Source organism: Barbus barbus (assembly GCF_936440315.1).
Source record: "Barbus barbus genome assembly, chromosome: 32".
In the NCBI taxonomy this organism is placed as follows: Eukaryota; Metazoa; Chordata; class Actinopteri; order Cypriniformes; family Cyprinidae; genus Barbus; species Barbus barbus.
Genome location: NC_136760.1, coordinates 25220809 through 25243132, shown reverse-complemented (window position 1 = coordinate 25243132; position 22324 = coordinate 25220809). Strand labels below are relative to the sequence as shown.

The window sequence follows — 22324 nt, the reverse complement described above, 5'->3', positions numbered from 1 at the left end:
TTTTCTTCAACGTTGATAAGAAAATTCTGCATTTCCATGATTATAATAAATTCCCTAAATACATAAAAAAAAAAAAAAAAATTAAAGTGTTATTTTTGATTAAATAAATGCAGCCTTGGTGAGCATAAGATCATTTTTAAAAACCATTAAAATCTTACTGTATACATTTAGAAATATATAAAGCGAGAGAGATTTATAGTTTGGGGTCAGTACGATTTTTATGTTTTTAAATTAAGTCGTGTGTGTGTAAAAATGCATAGACACACACAGAATATGTCCTAACCAAGTACAGTAAGGTGCACAAAGCCATGGTTTATTTAGATCTCTAACTCGTTACATAATTGTTTTTTTTCTTCATCTTTTTAGAGATTGGTTATTACATTAAGAAGCCCAGGCTTGATAAATCCAAGAAAACGTCATTTCTTTTTCAATGCTTCCCCCACCTGGTCCTTTCACGCATTGATCAAAGTAACTAAATTAATTGTAATATTGCAATATATAACCATCACAATCCCTAAATTAAACAATAAGGTCATTCCCAGAAGATAAATTCCAGCAATAATAAATGAAGACAGCTTAGCATGCAACTCTCAAGTGAAAAAACAGTGCGTTTTACCCTATATTTTATTTGCGTTTCATGTCAAGGGGTGAAAACTTGCCTACAGTAAGCAACTGAAGGAAATATACACAGCAATTCAGTCTACACACACTGAAGAACCAACTGTACACATTATCTGATCACCATTACATCTTTCCAATAGAGCCATTTAAACGGAGTGTTTTCCCCAGCAACTGTTAAAAAAATGAAGATTCAAGGCAAAATAAAATACAAAAAAACAATAATGACAGTCTTCAAAACACAAGACCTCCTGCAGAGGCTCATCAATAACAATAATTATAAAATTCAGTGAGGAATTCGATGTTTGAGATGCAAATTTGCAGTTTTCAACAAGTGCGTTTTTCAATTGAGATGGTAACATTTTAAAGTGCTTTTAAAAGATTAAATTCGGCGAACAAGACAACCGTTAGACAAATGAGCATTAAACAATGAAATAAAATGGGAGGACTGTTGAGTGCGGCTTTCTTTTCCTCTCCGTTACTTTTCTGCAGTACTGCAAAACTTGCACTACACCAGATTTATATTGCACACAAAAGGTCGTAAAACACCATCTTCAATATTCCCCTGCTACTACAGTATTACAGTCATTTACACAGGACACCTAGTAGGATCTGAATCCAAATACATGGAAAAATAGAGGACAATGGAAACCAAGGACACTGGAATCTACATATACTTCTCGTAAGAAAAAACGACATTTGTAGACTTAAAAAAAGAGGAACAAAAGAAAATGAACAGCAAAATCCCTAGTCTATAATAAAACAGAAATAAATAAAACAATAATATCTAGTTGCAAGTGCAACAAAATGAAAACCTAGAATGATTAAATAAACCCCACCCACCGTTAAATAGGCCCCACCCATTAACACTAGTCAATGAAAGGCAGTAACGTTGTGCTGAATGAAAAGCATTGGAACTGTAGAGAGCCAATCAGCAGGTCTATATAAGCAAACGCTAAATCACAAGGCAACCAAAACCCCAGCAGACGATCCACAATCGCGTTTTGGTTGTGTGAGCCAGAACTAAATGATGTGTGGGTTTCCCTGGGTTGTTTTGCAATGCTTAAACCACTGAAGATTCAATCGCAAGACTTCAAAATATGGACCCTATCATGGACTAAACCGTACCAAAACACAAGTAAAATCAAAGCAAAAGGTTAAAAACTCAGGAGTGGAGGAATACTGTGACTTCAATGGCTGTCTGACCATTGCACAAACCTCACTCCAACAAAAGAACAAAATTACACTATACAAAGTGTAAGATTAACCATTATGAGGGTGTCTCTAAAGGGGACAAGGGCGGGTGCTTCCACATTCAAGAATCTCTTAACACTCCCAAAAATTAAACTTATCATTTACTCACTCTCATGCAGTCCCAAACCCTAATAAATTGAGCTTTTCTGACAAGTGAAAACAATTAGTGAAGAGGAGCTCCAAAAACAGAGCACCCTGAAAAATACGTCAACATATGCCATTACGTCTCAATCAAATAACAAAGAAAATGAGAATTTAGAGCCACAAAGTGCAAGATCTGAAGTGAATAATGAAATTTCCAGTTTCACTTCAGAAGACGTAGAATAAAATCTCAATGGTATTTTTTTGACATTCTGGAGCTTGAAATTGTTCATGCCTATGCATTTTAATTTCTAAAAAGCAGTATAAACAATCTGGTATCCTTTAGTGAAAGTCTAACAGGTTTGGAATGACATGTGGATGAATAAATCAAAGTAAATGTTCATTGTTGGGTCAACGATGTCTAAAATTAAAAGCTAGGCTCCCTGCATACCAAAAACCATGTAACAGCAATCCTGCCTGGGAATATTGTAGGTGAAACTAAGAGGAAAAATCCACACACGTGATTATTGATAATTTGTAGTGATTGAGCTACGGAGCAGCATCGATACGGCAAACTCTACCTGCTTAAACAGTGAGAACTGAAGTTAAATATTGAAATGAGCACATGACATTAGTATTATTGTTTTTTTTTACCTAGCTACAACTCATCTAAGACCTCAGGCTGTGACATACACACACAGGTCTTTATGCTGTAACAATGATTACTCGTTATGTGTTCGTACAGTGCTTTAAATATACCTGCAGCTCAGGTGCATCAACATTAAGCAGCCTTTTCGTTCTCATTTCATGGAACTGCATCTCATTTGTCTACTTTCAGACGACCCTTTCATTATAATTTAAATCTTTCTTCTGAACATGTCCATCATTACAAAAACTAGTTCAATGGTTCATATATATATACACAGTTCAACTGTAGTGTTAACTTGCGTATTTAGGTGAAATGTTCAATAGAAACTACTCAAAGCAAGAGAGAACAAGCTAACTCTCTAAACAAACCCAAAATGTGAACGTACATAAATAAGGCTAAAAATGCAGCTAGTAGGTTTTTTTTTTTGTTCCTTTTTTCATTCATTTCTGCCTTTTTTTCTTTTGTAATTTTGTAATACATTCAACTTGGCACAGTGAGGGATGTGGAGAGCCGGATGTGAGCAGAAACCTACTGTGCAAGAGTGAAGATATACACGCTAGTTACACACGTGTCCACTGGTGCAAAAAGCCTGTCTTTTTTTTAAGTTTTCTTTATATTTTTACAGGGAAGATATAAGAGATAAGAATGGAGGAACATCTGTACAGCCCAGACGGGGATAGTATTTCATGTTTCATACACATATATATACTTATATTCATTTTCATATGTATAGTATTGAACCCTCCCGTGCTGTGGAATGCCTGTTCAGCTTTTTGGGGTGATATCAGCTTCAGCTGGGGCTACTGGGGTTAAATTCAGCATTCAACAGCTGGAAAGAGTGAGAAAAAGAGAGAGACAGAAGGTGAAAAAGGAGATACTTTCCCATTTTACCTGCATGATGTGATGAGTATTTTGCAGCATGCACTCACTTATTTTACTGTTTGACTACACCTCCACCACGGATGCCCACTGATTGGTTGTTCTGGAAGAGCCCCGCCCCTGAGCGGTTGACATTGGGGTGGGTGGGAGAGGCGACAGGGGGCTGACCAGGTCTGATTGGCTTGGCTGTGGAAGGAGGAAATACGACTAGTTAGTCAAGCCAAAAAACAACTTTTGATTGTTTACTAAATCTATCAGTCAAACGAATTGGACGAATCAATGCTAGTCTGCAGGTTTTGAGCAGTCAGAGTTGGCAGTTTTCACAGAAATTTGCCTAGTTTATAATGGGCACAAATTCTAATTTTTTAGCTTTAGACTATGATTCCATTTAGGAAATCAAACAGGTTTAATAATTTGAGCCGATGGAAGAACTTGAAAAAATAGTATGTGATTATTACTGGTTTCATTTAATATGCCCAGTTGCTTAATGCATAAAAGTTATTTTAAAAGATGACAACAAACTGAAAAGCTTCAAAACTGGCTGAGATGTAAATGATTAATCATTTACTAACATCCCTAAAAAAGTGAGTGAGCAACATCTTTGCAGCATTCAACAACTTTCAGTGTTCCTCTGTTACAGTATAATCTCTTCAACCCAAGTCGAAATGTCAAAAGACACATGCCTTCCGTAAGCACTTGGCTGAATCTAATAACAGCACTTTTTTAAGTGTGTGTGTGTGTGTGAGAGAGCTAACCGATCTGTGCCGAGTGCCCTCTGCGGGCCATGTTCTTGGCTCTGACGGCCTCTTTGATGCGGTCCACCTCCTGTTGGTAGCGTTTGCGGTCACGGGCTGTGTTCTCTTTGGCCTCTTTGAGCGCAGACTCCAGAGCCTTCACGCGCTCCGCCGTCGCCCGCAGGCGCTTCTCCAGCTTGGGCAGCTCACAGCGCAGGTCAGCGTTATCACGCACCAGCTGGACAAAGGAAAGAAATTACAGTGAGTGTGTGTGTTTTGAGAGTATGCCCATGGTATCTAATGTTTTGAGTGTGTGTTTACCTGCTTGTGCACTTTAGTGAGCTGCTCAAGGTTGTTCTCAAGGAATGAGATCTTCTGTTTTTGCGCCGCACTCCCGCCGGTGTCATCTGAGTCCATCTCAGCGCTCTGGAAAATATATTAATGCATAATTCAGGCATGTCTGAGAGTGGTCGATAAAATCACAACTGGAGTTTTATGATGTCTATTAGCTTTGATGGCAGTGACATAAACTAAAGACTACTAGCCATAAAAAAAGGAATATAAAAAAAAAAAAAAAAAAAATTGTAAGAGAATCAATAAAATTAATAATAGTAATAAAGTAAAATTAAAAAAAATGAATAATTAATAATTACTAATAATAACAGTAATAAAAACTATAAAATAAAAAACAGTTAAAATTCATAAAATTATTTACTTTTAAAATATTAAAATATATAAAATATAACAATACTAAATAAATCAAAGTAAAATAATACAAATAAAAATAAATAAAAAGATATGCGCTTAAACAGAAACTTAAAATCAACAGAAAAGGTGTTTTTAAAAAAGACAGCTATACACAAGAACTTATAAAAACCAATCTAATGTTTAGCTTTTAATAGTAAACATAGCTTAGGGTTAGTCATTAAAAAAAATAAAAAATATCCACATTGAAACTACTGAATTATGTGGCGTAATTAAGTGAAGAATGTGTACACAATGATTGTACCTTCTTCACCCGTGTGGCCAGATCCTGAACAAAGAGTTTCCTCAGGTTATGAAGAGTCTGCAGCTCTTTGGCCTGAGGAGAAGAGAGAAATCAGAGCGTGCACACATGCATATGAAGATGCAAGCATCTCTCATGCACTGAACAAAATGACCTACCACTGTCTCCTCCAGCCCTTTGAGATCCTGTCTGGCCTGTTCCCTTCTGTCCTGCATCACCCTGTAAACATATTTTAGCATTAGCATACCAGACCAGTTTTTTTTTTGTTGCATACACTACTCAAATCTCTGAATGTTCTTTGAGTGTTGTACGTGAGCTCGTGCAGTTTGCGGCTCTTCTCCTGGTCAGTGGTTTTGAGTTTCTCGTGCTCCACCTTCAAGCGCTCTTGCTCCAACATGATCTTCTGGTTCTGACTGCAGGCAGAAAACAAAGAGAGGAAAAATGAGCCCATGTGGCCTTGATTCAGTGCCTTAAGATGTGTATGTATATCGTACTCCTGCAATTCAGTGATGAGTTTCTCCTTGTTCTCCAGCTCGTCTCTCAGGCTGCTCAGCTGTTTCTGATGAGTTTCTCTGTGGTTCTGAATCTGCTGCTCAACTGCAACCTGTCCAATCATGAATAGAAAAACAACTATGAATTACAAACTCTCTTTTAAAATAAATGAAACATTTCTCAAAAGCCCCCTTTCTGAATCTTGCAATCTGAATGATTCAACTGCAGAAAATATAAATGGTACATTTTAAGAGCAAAACTCACTGAAAATTATTAACATGTTATAAAATGCTTACCTTGACTTCAGTAGCACTTTGTATCTCATTCTCCTTCTCCATGGCATGAACTTTCTCTGCACAAGGGAAAATAAACTTCATCACAACTTCTTTCACACCCAATGCAGTCTCACCACAAGAGGGCAGTAAAAGTTGGTTGGTCTGGGCCACACAGTTTTTATATGGGCATTAAAATGCATTTATGAGAGGAAAGAAAAGCATGTGTGTATATTTGTACCCTGTGCGCTGAGTTTGACCAGTTCCTCATTGAGAGAGTCGACGTTCTCCTCTAGCTGTCTCTTCTTCTGTTCGATGTTTTGCAGATACTCTGTCAGGGACTTGATCTTTGCTTCATACTATAGACAAACACAGAAATAAATCTCAGGATCTTTTTAAAGCTTCCTGTAAATGCCATGCTAGTGTTGTAATGGAGAGCATGTGGTGTTTCCATTTAGCTACAGTCATACATTAATGATCTAATAAACATAAGACTGTTTTTACAAGGCGAAGAGCTGTGTAAATGCTCTTTTATGTTCAGTAAAAAAACTAAAACAAGTTTGAAATGGTATAAGAGTGAGTAAATGACAATTTTCATTTTTGGATGAACTACTCTTGCTTTATTATGTTGTTCTTGCATTTACCTGAGAGATACGGAGCTGACAGGCTGCGAGCTCTTTCTCGTTCTCATCCATCGTCTTGTTGCTCTCAGCTTGAGCGCTTTCCAGCTGTTTGCTGCGCTTCACCAGAGTCTTCACCTCTGACTTCATCTTACTGATGTACAAACGAGCCACTGTGAACTCTTCATCAATGAGACCTCCACCCTCATGCTGCAGAGACAGAGAAACAAAGAGAAATAATTGCGGTTAGAGAGGAGAGTGAACAGTTAAAAGAAGAGGAAAATATAAAGCAAAGATCAAGAGACAAAATATTAAAGAAAAAAAGTGTTTATAAATACAAACAAACAAACATATACACACATAAGCGACTGAACTTAGTTTTTTTTTTTACTTTTTACCTTAATGTCATTGCTGCCAACGGCGATGCCAATCTCTGCCAGGTCTTTAAGCAGTGATGACATCATCTCAGTGACTCTCTTCTTCTGATGGTTGGTCATTTCCTTCAGTTTCTGCAGCTCAGAGTCAATAGATGCAAGAACGCTCTGCAACAATAGACAGCTCAGATCAGCATCCAATACCAAGACATTACTTACAATTATCGTCTTGCACTGATATAGTTACCCGGTCACTTTAAATACATTACTACATCATTTTAAATAGAATAATTTATGTTTTATCTTTTGTAATATTCATTATAAACGAACTTAACAACATTAGATTATATGTGTCTTCTAAAGAGTTGAATCTAACTTGATGTCTAGACAAAAAGAGAGTAGAACATTTTCAAGCAAAAGTAAATTACAACTTTTCGGTGCAAATGAATTAAACAATAGTGAAGAAAATAGTTTTTAATGACGAGTTTCTTCTCACAGATTTCTGGTTGAGCTCTTCATTCAGGGCTTCAAACTCCTTGGTCTTGTCCTCCACTTCCTGACTCTTCTGATCATAATTAACTGCAAGCTCCTCCAGGGCCTGCAGCACCTCCTTCACCTCCTCTTTAGACGCATCGTTCTCCATCTGAAGACGGGTGAGCTCCGCCTGCAGGTTGTCATGGTCCCTTCGCGTTGAGGCCAGCAGCTACAACACAAAGATTTTTGTGTTGGGTCATTAGTGTCAAATTATTGAGGAGAGAGAAGAGGGGAATGTGATGGGAACTCAACATGTAAGGAGCATGTGCACTAGGCCAGAACGTTGTTTATTATTCATAGCTTTTAATGGCAAATGGCAAACGCTAACTCTTTAGTCTCTAGATAATTTACAGCCAACTAGGAGACAGGACACCGTTCTTATTTATGGGAAATGATGTAAATCTGATGTGTGGTGCGTGTTTAGGTCTCACCTCTTCCTGATCCAGCATCTGCTGCTTGAGTTTCTCAGCCAGCTGAGACTGCTGATTTATCTCATCATCCTAAAAGCAGACAGCAGAGTGAGAGAAACACAGAATGAATGTAATGAATGAGTCTTGAAACGCATCTTTATATTACAACAGAACTTACTGTTCTGTTATTACCAATTATGCACTTCAACAGTTAAAAGCCCGGAGTCAGTCTCCTATACACACCACCAAGGCTGCATTTATTTGATAAAAACTACAATAATATTAATAAGGAGAAAAAAAAAAAAAAAAAAAAAAAAAAAAAATCGAAATACTATTCACAATATACAATTTCCTGCTTTCCATTTGAAGAGATCTTAAAATGTAATTTATTCCATTAATTGCAAAGCTGAATTTTCAGCATCATTACCCCAGTTTTCAGTGGCACATGGTCCTTAGGAATAGAATTAGGAATAATTCTAATATGCTCATTTGCTTTCTGATTATTACTAATGTTGAAAACAGTTGTGCTGCTTAATATTTTTGTGGAAACTCTGATATATTTTTTCACCAGGATTCTCAGCATTTATTAGAAATAGAAAACTTTTATTACATTTAAAATGTTATATTATGCTAATTCAAACTAAAAATCTTGCTGAGCACAAATTTTTTAATCGGTACTATATACTGTATATTTCTATGTAATAATGTCACCGGACCAAACAATATGGGGGGGGTAAAATAAGACACTTTATTGTAAAGTAAGTAAAGTCGTGACGTATTGTCAAGTATGGTGACCCATACTCGAAATTGGTGCTCTGCGTTTAACCCATCCAAGTGCACACACACACAGCAGTGAGTAGTGAACAAACACACACACACACACACCGTGAACACACACCCGGAGCAGTGGGCAGCCATGCTGCAGCGCCCGGGGAGCAGTTGGGGGTTCGGTGCCTTGCTCAAGGGCACCTCAGTCGTGGTATTGAGGGTGGAGAGAGCGCTGGACATTCCCTCCCCCCACCTACAATTCCTGCCGGCCAGGGGCTCGAACTCGCAACCTTTCGATTACGAGTCCGACTCTCTAACCATTAGGCCACGACTTCCCCGTCTTTTATTGCAGACAATATATGAAGATACTATTGATCTTGTAGATACTAACTTTAGTTAATCGACTGCATGATAACACAATTATTGACTGATGCCAAAAATCTCAAAATGGCCATTAATGCCAAAAGCAAATGTCCAAAAGCTTCGTTCATTTAAGATCAGCAGTTCATCTCACCTTGTCATCAAGCTGTTTGTAGAGTTTGCCCAATTCAGCCTCACACTTCCCACGCTCAGCGTCAGTGAATTTAAGGCCGGGCACGCTGGGAGACGAGGTGAATTTATCATTATTCATCACATTATCCAGGGCTAGAACATCAGCGTTTGCCTTCTCCTTATCGTACTGCTCCTCAGTGGGAACGCTCTCACCTAAAAACGCACAAAACACAATGTAGTCGTGTGCAATTTTCAATGAATATAGCTGAATGAGTATAAAGCGCGTGTTTTATTACAGTACCGTTCCTCCAGCGGTTGAGCTCGTTCTCCAGCCAGGTGATGGTGTTCTTTAGCGTCTTGTTCTTCTCTTTCTCCTTCTCGTATTTCTTCTTCCACTGCTCGGCTGTCAGCTCCACGTTCACAGACACTGTGTTCTTGATGGTCTTTGCTCTGAAAACAGTAAAGAAAACAAAAATTACTTGGCGCTCAAAATGAACGTTTCGTTAAAACTCTCCTTGGGTGTATATCTCATCACCTCTGTCCGAACATGAGCGTAGTTTTGGTCTCGGCCTCATTGAAGGAGGATGGAGAGCAGCAGATCACTATAGTGGTCCTGCAGTTTCCACCCAGAGAGTCCTGCAAGATCCTCGTCATCTTACTGTCTCTGTAGGGAATGTATGTCTGGCGGGGGAAATAAATATTCATTCATTACCCTTCCATCCATGAAAAAACAAACACTTTCTGCTGCATTACAAAAAAAAGGTCCAATATTATCTAATTTGATGATAAAAATCAATTGAAAAAAAAATTAAAATTAAGAAAAAAAATCTTAAATGTTTATAAATTTAAAAAAAAAATCTTAATATTTTAAGATTTTTTCTCTTATTTTTTTTTTTATTTATAAACATGTATCGGCTTTAATGCACTTATCAGAATAAAAAAAAAAAAGTTTAATTTACATACTCCATTTAATGTCAATGAACTTTGCACATACAAGTTTATAAATAAGTAAATAATCTAAATAATAAATAATAATCTGTAATTTTCTGTTGCTGTTTTTGCATTTTCTTCCATAATTCTAACATTGAAATCATGATAAGGCATAAAATATTATCTCCAGAATCATTCATACATTTGAAAATCAGCTAAAACTGAACAAACAGTTGTAATTTGGCTCAAAATTATTTATTTGTGGCAGTTTATCTGGTGATTAAGGGATAACACAAAACTGACCATTGGTTGTGGAAAGCAAAAATGCTATGAAAAGCACAACATTTTGCAAGAAAGTGACATGCTTGAGAAAAACAGGCTTTATTATTGGAATCAGCACCCCAAAATTAGTAAGAAACAAGCATTGGATTTCATTCAGCAAATATGATGCAGGCCGGTGAATTGTACAGCTCGGGTGCATCACACTTACCGTTCCTTCAGCCAGAGCGGAGATGACGTTGCCCAGAGCAGAGAGAGATTTGTTAATATTTTTGGCTTCATCCAACACAGAACCCTCTGCTCCGGTTTTACTGACCTGCATTCAAAAACATCAAATCAGAGCCAGTGCTGCCACAAATTAAGCTAACATGAAAACGGAACTAATCAAATCACAAATACTATTATAAGTCCTGAAGTGAAACCAGTTGAGAATAACAGAGTTCAAAATGTCTGTGAATGGTTTTAAAATAGAAGTAGAACAAGTGAAAGTGGGAAAAAGTGAAAAAACAGAAACAGAAATATTACCTTCTCGCTTCCTGCTAAATCCACCAGGTAGAGTTTCCCACTCAGTTTCTGCTCTGTCTGTGTGTTCTCTTGCTTGACGTTTATCAGGAAGATACTGTGACTCCTGGAGCTGTGCTCGTTCATGTCTGACACACACCATCGAGAAAATATGAGCTTCCATTTCCACACAACTTTAACTACAACTACATGCACACAACAGGACACTTTTGATTGTATAAACATCTCAAAAGAAGTCAAACAGGAAAGAAGGCCCTACTTTCTCAAATATAACTCAGACAGCAACAGGCGTGGAAACGTTCAGCCTGCTAAAAACAGTTATGCAGTGTGTCTGACTGATTTGCATGATTGGGCTTACTTGTGACAGCCACATGTCTGTTGGATTTGCCTTCATCAATGGTGTCCATCACTTCGTCCGGGCTACACACAAACCGTTCAGTACAACCCTGAAGATGGAGAAAGAGATAAACAGGGAAAACATGTGAACCACTCCTTCACTAATGCATGCACAGCTAATTAATAAAACACAGCCTCACCTTTACATAAGGAACTCTGTTCTTGTCTTCATGTACAGACAGATTGGTCTTAGATACTGAAAGAAAAATTCTGATTATTATTATTTCTCTCACGGTGAGTGTGTTATTATTATTTCTCTCACGGTGAGTGTGTGTTCACTGCTGTGTGTGCGCACTTTGGATGGGTAAATGCAGAGCACGAATTCCGAGTAGGGGTCACGTCACTTTTCACTTTCATATAAAAAACACCGCAAAAATTATGGAATCTGTATCACATTTAGTCATACATACCATCCAGCAAATCCCTGATCTTGTCCAGGTAAATCTCAAAATAGGAGACCTGCCAATGCAAAAGAGCTCTGTGAGTTTACTCTGCAAGTAAAAAATGTTTTAATATTTTTAATAAAAAACCAAGGCTACATTTATTTTATTATTATTGTGAAATATTACACTTATAATACACACACACACCTCCAAGCTTCCTACTTTTGTCCTTTAAAGTTCAAAGTCATTACTTTTTTCCAAGTCTGAAAATGTCAGTGGGAACCCTGTGAATAATTAGCCCTGATTTGTTGTGCATTTCAAACCTTGATATGGAATTCCAGGTTTTCATCCATGGAGTAAATGTAGTTGAATATATCCTGGACGATTCGCGGAATAATGCCCATGCCATCTGGATCATGCAGGTTCCCCTAAACAATCACATATCGAACATTCAATCTTTGTGATGATGTGCGATGATTTACGGTACAGTAAATATGATTGGCAAAAACCATGAGAAGAAGAAGAAAAAAAAAAAAAAACACTGAGTAGGCTTTAAAGTAGCTAATAGTTGAAAATCATACTGCCTGTTGCAAAAAAACATTCTTTATGATTCTGCATTAGATTAATTCTCACCTCCATGGTGTGTGTTTTTCCAGAGGAGGTTTGCCCATAAGCAAATATTGTACCGTTATAACCCTCAAGCACATCTGCAGGGCACAAACACAACAAAACATACCATTTAAATAAATGTATTCATGGTTAATGCCATGTCAGACGCAGTGGCTATATACACATGGCAAAAACAATTCAACTGCATCACTCAATCAATTCAACCAAAATCCTTTTAATATAATGTTCACAATAATTTAACAATTTTGTCTTTAAAAGTCAACATAATAAATGTATAAATAAATAAATACAAACTAAAATGACAATAACAACAATAGCAATTACCCTTTGAATAAATGCCTCTTTACGGTAAATACGGTATTTGGTGATGCTTAATTAATATGAATGACTTATTGTAAATGAATTATTAATGATCAAATATTAATGGCAACATTAAAGGGGTTTTTTTTGGAGTCAATTATAACTATTTCCTGAATCATGTGATCTGGTTGCCTTGCCTCCTGGAGGGCTCCTTTCTCACCTTTAACAATCTTCTGAGCACAAGCATTGTAAACCTGCTCCTGAGAAGTGTTAGACTGAAACACCCGATCAAACATATACGGCTTTCCCTGAAGAGGAAGAGAGAGAGACAGAGAATGAATGATGTATACTGTATATTTGTTTCTCTTCATACACACACACACACATATACAGTCATAGGACTCAAAGATGATCCTTCAGAGAAATATCTTACACCTAAGAGAATAAATTCAGACTAAACATGACCCTCATTACTACAGGCTAAAATACAAAACACCCTTCCCTCCTGTTACGAATGGCCCTAACCTTTAACACAAACAGCAGACTTAGTAAATCAGGTATGAAACTGAGCTGTTATAAGACAATAAGTGCATTTTATGAGAGGTCTTCCTCCAGGCATGAGCTCACTCTGTTAGCTATAAACAGATTTAACAGTGAACTAGGGCTGGACGATATGGAAAAAAATTCAAATCTGAATATTTTTCAGAACGTTTGGCCGATTCTCGATTTTTTACGATTTTTAACTAGTCAACTTGAAAATGTAACTACAACATGATTCAAGTAACTTTTTCTTTATTAACCCTCTAGTTAAAGAAAATTATATTCCAAGTGCAGCACACATGAAGTCAAATGATGTTAATGTTAAACAAATCACTTAAAAGATGCATGAGCTAAAACTACATCTTGCACAAACTTGTCTTATATACATGTTCAGAAATAATACGAGGAATATGCTTTAAAAAAAAAGTCAAGGTAATTCAAATTCAAAATGACAAGGTATAACACCAGTAGACTCTTATTTACTATAAATGTTCTGTAAAAACAATGAACATCAGCTTTCAGCCTGTCACCATGATGCAAACATGAAGCATCAGAGATACAGTAGTAGTTCTTGACAAGTTTTTTTTTTTTTTCGATTGCACTCCTTTTCCATTGTTTTTTCTATGTAAACATCTGTTTTGACTGTTGCACGTGCATGAAACGGCATTATAAAAACACGGCGCTCAAGTTAAAAGAAGTTCACTCCCATCTTCTTGCATGTTTTTCCTATTCCACTGCCATCTTTGTCAACACAAAAGCGCATTCTGTGTGATATGAGCGCGTCACACGTGATCGGTTAATCATGTGCGCTGACATGCAGTGGGATCGTTCTTTTCTCTTTACTGTCATCATTGGCATATTGTCAAAGTGTCTAATTCTATTTCTAACGTTTGGTAATATTTCTATTCAAAATTGTGATTCCTCGATTTCTAAAAAACTAAATTGTGGCAAAACATTAAATTCGAATTAATAAAAAGAACAGAAAAATCCTGTTTCTCTAAAGGGATTTTAAAATGTCTTGAATAAGCAGGATGAACATGTACATGAGATGTAAGAATGTGATGTCAGCATTGGCAGTGATTACAGAAGAAAGCCTATCATAGGAGCAGTAAAGTAATCCCTTTACATCCAAGTAAACTCCCATTCATTCACAAGACAATCACTAATCTCCTTACAACTGATTGACACCCATCAGAAGACAATACATCATCCCAACCCAGTCAAATATACAGCTGAGACCCCTCACAAGACACATCAGATATCTTCTAGTGCTGTCAAACGATTAATCGTGATTAAATCGCATCCAAAATAAAAGTTTTTGTTTGCATAATATATGCATGTGTTCTGTGTATATTTATTATGTATACATAAATACACACACATACAGTATATACTTTGAAAATATTTACATGTCTATATTTATATTCATATAATTTATATTATAAATAAATATATTTAATATACAAGCATAACCTATTCTTCTGAACCATATACATGTCAGGGAACTGTCGTGTGTGTGTCATGTGTTCCTGCCTCTTGTGCCCATATTTGGTTTGTTTCCTGTCCTTGTTAAATGTAATCATTAGTTAATTCTTGTCTAGCCGTGTTCGTCTCGTTATCTATGATTTACCTGTGTATATTAGTCCTGTCTGTTCAGTTAAACTTCGTCTGGTCAACTCGTTAACCCCGGTGTGTGATGTCCTTGTCTGCCTTGCCTTGTCCTGCCCTGCCATGTCTTGATGTTCAGTAAAGTGTTATTTGAGTTTCTATCCTCGTCTGCGTGTTCCTGGTTCCTCCCTCGTGTGTGCACCGTGACAGAAGACCAGACCTAAACAGTAAGCGGCGCCCCTTCACCTCATTTTGTTTTCCGTTTTTTAAAAGTCTTTTGTTTGTTCCTGTTTGTCTGTCCCTCGCGGCATGGAAGTCGCCGCTCGTCATCCTGCCTTAGCCCGCGTCAAGTGGGCGTGGGAGTTTGGTGGGATCACCGCGAGTGCCGCGAGTCCGCTGGCCGCGAGCCCTGAAGTCAAGCCCGCGGGATCGCCGCTGAGTCAAGCCCGCCGATCGCGGGAGATGTCCGCCGCTGCCCGCGGCTATCCCAACCTCGCCGCTCACACCGAGCCCGCCGTTCGCGGGAGTTCACGCCGCCGTCCGCGGCACACCGAGCCCGCCGTTCGCGGGAGTTCACGCCGCCGTCCGCGGCACACCGAGCCCGCCGTTCGCGGGAGTTCACGCCGCCGTCCGCGGCACACCGAGCCCGCCGTTCGCGGGAGTTCACGCCGCCACCTGCGGTTCACCCAAGTCCGCCGTCCGTGGGGAAAGCCAACCCACCGTCGGCGGCTTCACCGTGCCCGCCGTTCGCGGGAGTTCACGCCGCCGTCCGCGGCACACCGAGCCCGCCGTTCGCGGGAGTTCACGCCGCCGTCCGCGGCACACCGAGCCCGCCGTTCGCGGGAGTTCACGCCGCCGTCCGCGGCACACCGAGCCCGCCGTTCGCGGGAGTTCACGCCGCCACCTGCGGTTCACCCAAGTCCGCCGTCCGTGGGGAAAGCCAACCCACCGTCGGCGGCTTCACCGTGCCCGCCGTTCGCGGGAGATCAACGCTGCCGTCCGCGGGGAAAGCCAACCCGCCGTCGGCGGCTCCCCCTGTTCACGCCGCCGTCCGCGGCTCCCCTGTGCACGCCGCCGGTCCGCCTCTGACTCAATGCCCGCCGGTCCGCCTCTGACTCAAGCCCACCGGATTGCGACTGACTCAAGCCCACCGGATTGCCGCTGACTCAAGCCTGCCGGTCGCCGATACCCTCTCCGTGGATCAAGTCCACATGTCACGGCCAGGAGAGCCGTGTTTGTGTTTGTTGTGCCCACAGGAACATTTTAACTTACCATGTCATGTCTTGTCCATGGAGACTCGTCTGGGGCAGGCGGCTCCTTGAGTTGTGGCCATGGAGGCCAGTCGCAGCCGCTTGCCCCCCCTGTCGCAGAAGTGGAGGAGGTTGCTGAGGGACCCTGTGAGGGCCCCTGACTCCTCGTCATGCCCAGAGGAAGCCTCAGCTTCCTAGCCAGCCCAGGAGGGCTTCTGGTTCCTGTGGGATGTCCTGTCGTGTTTGTCTGACCCTGGAGGGTTTCTGTCGTGTCTTGTACTGTTTTGTCTGTCTAGCCCCGGAGGGCTCCTGATACCCCCTGGATTCCCCATGGAAATTTTGGGGGGGGGTAGTAGAGCTCTGGGTGGGCCGAAGAAGGATGCCATGGCCACAGTTACCACCTGCCATGGCCTCCTGAGCTCCCTGCTCCGCCATGGGTCCTGTCTGTCTGTTCCGCTCTGGAGGTCCCCGTCCTGTGGTCCGTGTCTGTCCTGAGAGGCCTCCAGAGCGCCCACCCCCCCTCCCCGATGGAACTGTTAAGGCTCGGGACGAGCCTTTCGGGAGGGGGGAGTTATGTCAGGGAACTGTCGTGTGTGTGTCATGTGTTCCTGCCTCTTGTGCCCATATTTGGTTTGTTTCCTGTCCTTGTTAAATGTAATCATTAGTTAATTCTTGTCTAGCCGTGTTCGTCTCGTTATCTATGATTTACCTGTGTATATTAGTCCTGTCTGTTCAGTTAAACTTCGTCTGGTCAACTCGTTAACCCCGGTGTGTGATGTCCTTGTCTGCCTTGCCTTGTCCTGCCCTGCCATGTCTTGATGTTCAGTAAAGTGTTATTTGAGTTTATATCCTCGTCTGCGTGTTCCTGGTTCCTCCCTCGTGTGTGCACCGTGACAATACATGCATGTGTGTGTATTTATTTATATATATACACATAATAAATATACACAGCACACATACATATATTATGCAAACAAAACTTTTGTTTTGGATGCGATTAATCACGATTAATCATTTGACAGCACTAATCTCCTCTAAGAGATCTGAGCCTCATTGGGAAATAAAAAATAAACAGGGTTATTTGATACCCAAGAGGTTGAAAGAAGAGACCTACAGAATCTATGACATGACATAAAAACTGGTTCATGGTCTTTTTGTGACCCAATGCCATGAGCTCCATTAGTTCTCGGTCTCATTGAATGTGTGATAAAAATACAACCAAATGACTCTTAAGAATTGATTCTTTTAAAGAATCACCTCTTTAAATTTGTCAATACTTAAAATCACTTTAAATCAGTTGACAAATTCGTCCCCGAATTAACGTTAAAGGTTACAGAAGCAAGTTTCTGTGATGAATCTGCTCATTAGCAGGGATGATCCTAATTGGCTGATTTTGGTTGACGTGACCTCTCCACTCCATACTGACTTCTTATCAACCATCAAAATGGCAAATTTCCTCACCATGCAAATATAACACAGGACTAGATTAACCAGTTCAGGAAACAGCTGTGCATGCAACACAGCAAAGCAGATAATCTACTTGACCAACCTCTAACACAACAATACACCACAACACAAGCAAACATCAAAAATTATTTTTATAGGCTTATATTGGTGTTCTATGGCCAAAGCTAAAATCAAGTTATCTTGAATCTATATCTGCACACATCCACATAATCTCAGCAAATGACACAAACACCCAAAATTGCTGACATTAATGAGCAGTAATTTACACAATCTGTTAAAATACTTGAAAACAGACAATGTGCATTATGCACTGACAATCTTTTATTATTATGTATTTATTTCATACCATTATTAACAAAATAATATAATACGCACATGTATTCACTTATCTTAGCCAAATATCTGACAATGTGTTATAGCATTATTCATATTACAGTAGTTTTATTTATATTTTCAGTTTATTTTGTTTTAATAATTTTATGTGCTTTTGTCATTTTTAATTTCCATTTTAAAATTTACATTTATTATAGTAATTTTAGCTTTTATATTTATACACAACTGCTAGATTTTATTTCAGCTTTGTTTTAATTAAATCGTTTTTTATTGATTTATATATTTTTGATTTTACATTTTCTCCATCATCATTATTACTAATATTTAAAGACGATTTATAGTATTAATAATGCACAACCTCACAGCTTTGGAATTTCAAATGACTTCTTTTAAGGTCTTCAGACAATCACAAGACTACATGAAGAGTGTTTTTGTGTAGCTGAATGTCCCGAGGCCTCCTGCACAGCCAGGATTGGAACAGCACTGTTTACAGCTCTCAGTATTCCAATGAGAGATTATAATTGTGCTCCCAACGGTCACAGAGACGGGAACGTTCGTCACATGTTAGTTTCAAACATGCATGAGAGCGTGTGCTGTGCTTGCGTAGAGACAAAGAGAGAAAGGGAAGAAACAAGCATAAAAAGAGCTGTAATTACAGCATATTCCCTTATGAACTAATAGCGAAATGAGACGGATATCAACACAATAAAACATGCATAATCCCAATGTTGATCCTTGTATGTGCTGCTGGACAGACAGGTTTGGTTTCCTTCGTTACAGCAAGATTTATTGCCCAATTTATGACCTTATCCACCTGCTGAAAGCCATTATACCAACACAGCACGCTCCATTACACCGGACCAGGATAGTTGCTCTGGTGCTTGATGCTGACTTGGCCAAATTTTTGGTCTTCCAGCTGTTTTGAGCAACACTCAAATACACAAACACAAAACCCGTCAGTACACTAGAAAACAAAAGGGTGAGTGTTGGGCAGACAGTCCAGTGTCACTGCAGAAATGAAGGCCAACATGAAAAATTCTAATTGCAATTTAACACAGTAAGACAGAAAAACTACCAGGGTAGACGGTCCACAGCAAAACCACAAAACTGCTCCACCTATTACTCAGCTGTACACTACATAGCCTGCAAGAGGGAACTTCAGGACGTGACTCAACACCTCATAAGACTATATTCCACTTTTTGAGTTCAAACAAGTACTTTAAATATATGCAAAACGCCAGAATGGGAATACTTTACTGCCATTCAATAACTATAATTTCTAGCATGTAAAGCCATTTTCATAATGTAAATAAATTAGTAACAATGCACGAAAAATTTTGCAAAATTCTAAACCATAAGAAGCCGATGTTACACCAAACCAATGATGTCAGCATTTTAATGAGATTGTTTTCCCTGAAAAGTTACAAATCCAAAACAAAACATGAAAATTACTTTGACTTCAGAAGAGGTGCATTCAAGCCATTAATAATTAGTAATAAGAAAATAAATAGCTTTATTTATCTGGCCAACATCATTTACTCTTAAAACCACACCTTCACAAACAACATATTTTGATAAACTAATATGTGGGAACATTTGGATTATATATAGCCTAGTGTCTAACATCTACAGGCCATAAACAAACAAACAAAATGATTGAAAGTGGGTTGACTTCATTTCATGCTGTAAAGATACACATGTATTTCTTTCTTCCAAATAGAAGCTAAAACAGTAAAGCCTTAATAAATGACTAAACATAGTCCATTCATGCTATTAAAGTAGGCCAAATCATAACAGACTGACATCAGTGACTGCTACATTCACTTCATTTATTCCTTTTTAACTCATATGAACGTTGATTTCAGTATGAAATACGTATATATTTAGTTAGCTTTTGTTCATTTTCTAACGTTAAATGAAAACAAACCGATTAATATTAGCACAGGAGCTAGCGGATACTTATCAACCGTTTAACATCAAAATTCATTTCGAAGTGCAATAAAAAACTAAATTACACCAAAAACGCTTAGGTTCTACTGTTTATTTAAGTTCAAAATCAAACATTTTGACATTGTGCTGCATTAACGTTAACGTTAGTTACATCTGAGGACTGTTAGCCACCGAGCTAACGATGATTTAAAACTCCTCACCTTACGGTTATGTTACTGAATTAAGTAACAACATTTTCCACACGGAATGATTTTGAAATAAGAATTACTTTCACATTTCCACACAAATAGTTGTTAAAGATTATATTTTCTGTCAGGATAGGTCTGCAGGTGGTTAGCGGATGCTAATAGAAACGGACGGCGGAAATTCCTATGATATCGTGTTATAAACTCACCCCGATGACCACATTATCCTCTCCTTGAAATTTGGGGATATATTTGTCTCCCCTCGTCACCTCCGAACCGTTTAAAGGCCGAAAACGACACATGACTTTGATGGTGCACTCGGCCGGGTCCGCCATCTTCAGCTGTGAGCAAGAGGAGGAGGAGGAGGAGGATGAGGAGCGTCCTCAGCTCGGTGCGTTTGGTCTGTTTAGGTGGAAGTGGGTTTTGGATGGAGGGAGTGTGTTGCTGTCACACCCCTTAACAACACACACACACACACACACACACACACAAATGGGGCAAGTTGTCACGCTGGGAAGCTGTCACAAAGGCTATTTCTTAGTAATTCAGCCCTTAAGAAGAATAAAAATGCCAAGATTTACATGACATAGCTTTTAAAAACTTTAAAGTTTCAGGACAAAAAATAAATAAAATAAAAATCAGTGCACCTTACTGAGACCTTGTGACAACTTGCCCCATAATGAATCAAATGCACACTCATCAAGTCTCAAATTCTACAACACAATGCCTTGTTTCTGTTTTTGACACTGTAAAGTGTTTTATACTGCATACTATTTCAGTAACCATCAAAATGGGCACACACACACACACACACACACCACTATTCTTTGCAGACGCAGCATTGATTCTGGATGATTCAGGAATCCGTTGGATCCTGATGGATGTGGGATGTCAGAGATGCTTTTGCAGAGCTGGAGGCTGAAATCTGGTGGATATTGGATGGTTAAATTTAAACATCTTGTATCAGCTCTGATTCACTCACTTTGATTAAGCATAGGCTTGTTGATTTATTAGTATATGGTGGCTGATGAAGGAATATTCCAGATTCAGAACATAAGGTTAAGTTCTATTACCACATGAATGAAAATAAGAGGGAGTATTATATGCTGACTTCCTGCCAACCATAACGTCATGCCCACAGATGTCGTTGGTGGAAATTACTCATCACAAGTGCTGCATGGACACATATACCCGGCCGGGTGTGGCAGGAGGACACATGCATGGAAATATTTCAAATCCCTACGAGTAGCAATAGTAGCCATGCTTGCATTTGCAAATACTGATAATAATTGTAGCATTTTCAGAGCAGTTGCTGGTCGGAAATATGTTTCTCAGTTGCACTACTGTATTGTCACAGATGTCCCGACCAGCTGCTACTTCAAAAGACATTTCATTAGTGCTGAGATTTGGGAGTTATTAGCTTACAGAAGGCAGAGGTACATCAATGAAACACCGTGCCAAATAAAGTTAACATGAAAGACAAGCAACACATTTTATTTCTGTAACATGATGATTTTTTAAGTAAAACAGAATATTTTTTGGTAGAACTCGATACTTTTATTCAGCAAGGATTCCTTAAACTGATCAAAAATGAAGATATTTATAGTGTAGAGGGTTTTTTTTTTTTTCAAATAAATGCTGTTCTGCTGAACTTTCTTCAAAAATGTTTAGAAAAATATTAATCAGCAAAACTGTTTCCAAAACTGATCATGATGTTGAGCACCAAAACAGCATATTAATTATTTCTGAAGGATCATGTGACACTGAAAACTGGAGTAATGATGCTGAAAATTCGGCTTTAATCACTGGAATAAATTACATTTTAAAATATATTAAAATAGAAAATAAATATTTTAAATAATATTTCACAATATTCCTGTTTTTACTGTCTTTTTAATCAAATAAATGCAGCCTCAGTGAACATAATACTTTTAAAAACATAAAATCATTTGAATTACTACTGTGTATCTATATGTGTGTTTATAAACACATAGATACACACACACACACACACACATATATATATATATATATATATAGATGAATTGAGCAAAACAATAAAAGGATATGCATTAAGAAAATACATTTCAATATCATGTTGACTTTTTGAGTAGTGTGACTTTATCATGGCATTCATCATGTCATTTTAAGCAGTGGATGAATGTTGATCCTGTAATTCAGAGCTCAATGGACTAAAACCATTTTCTAGTATCATCCTCAGCTTGTTTCCTTACACCCGAATTTATTTTGGGGGATCAATAAAATGCATCAATCTTTGTGTCCTTTCACTAAACCCTCTGACACGTCTGTTCAATAGACTGCAGGAATGTGTGTGTGTGTGTGTGTGTGTGTGTGTGTGTGAGAGAGA

At 38.7% G+C, this 22324-nt stretch overlaps 1 protein-coding gene across 3 annotated transcripts; it reads right to left on the bottom strand.

The window, feature by feature from the left end:
- Positions 1-606: 606 nt before the first annotated feature.
- Positions 607-20360, bottom strand: LOC306852350 (kinesin-1 heavy chain). 3 transcript variants are annotated; one of them, XM_079389095.1, is made up of 26 exons: positions 20166-20360; positions 12844-12931; positions 12327-12400; positions 12017-12121; positions 11721-11769; positions 11451-11506; positions 11273-11360; positions 10918-11042; positions 10604-10708; positions 9719-9864; positions 9485-9633; positions 9206-9396; positions 7945-8013; positions 7476-7682; positions 7004-7147; positions 6630-6815; positions 6227-6344; positions 6010-6065; positions 5716-5825; positions 5533-5634; positions 5380-5440; positions 5225-5296; positions 4537-4641; positions 4237-4453; positions 3532-3667; positions 607-3431 (listed from the first exon to the last, which is right to left on the bottom strand). In XM_079389095.1, the coding sequence occupies exons 1-25, from the start codon at positions 20289-20291 to the stop codon at positions 3537-3539; spliced, it is 2880 nt and encodes a 959-aa protein (XP_079245221.1). In that variant the 5' UTR covers positions 20292-20360; the 3' UTR covers positions 607-3431; positions 3532-3536. The 3 variants fall into 3 exon arrangements, with proteins under 3 accessions (XP_079245221.1, XP_079245220.1, XP_079245222.1); XM_079389094.1 differs by having other exon boundaries at positions 5533-5825; XM_079389096.1 differs by lacking the exon at positions 12844-12931 and having other exon boundaries at positions 5533-5825; positions 20166-20230.
- Positions 20361-22324: the final 1964 nt, after the last annotated feature.

Excerpts from the sequence above, each read along its gene's own strand:
- LOC306852350 (XM_079389094.1), bottom strand. The coding sequence starts at position 20,291 with ATGGCGGACCCGGCCGAGTGCACCATCAAAGTCATGTGTCGTTTTCGG. Across the intron at positions 12,401-12,843 it reads TGCTCAGAAGATTGTTAAAG|ATGTGCTTGAGGGTTATAAC; the intron begins GTGAGAAAGGAG and ends TGTGCCCTGCAG. Across the intron at positions 12,122-12,326 it reads GAAAAACACACACCATGGAG|GGGAACCTGCATGATCCAGA; the intron begins GTGAGAATTAAT and ends GTGATTGTTTAG.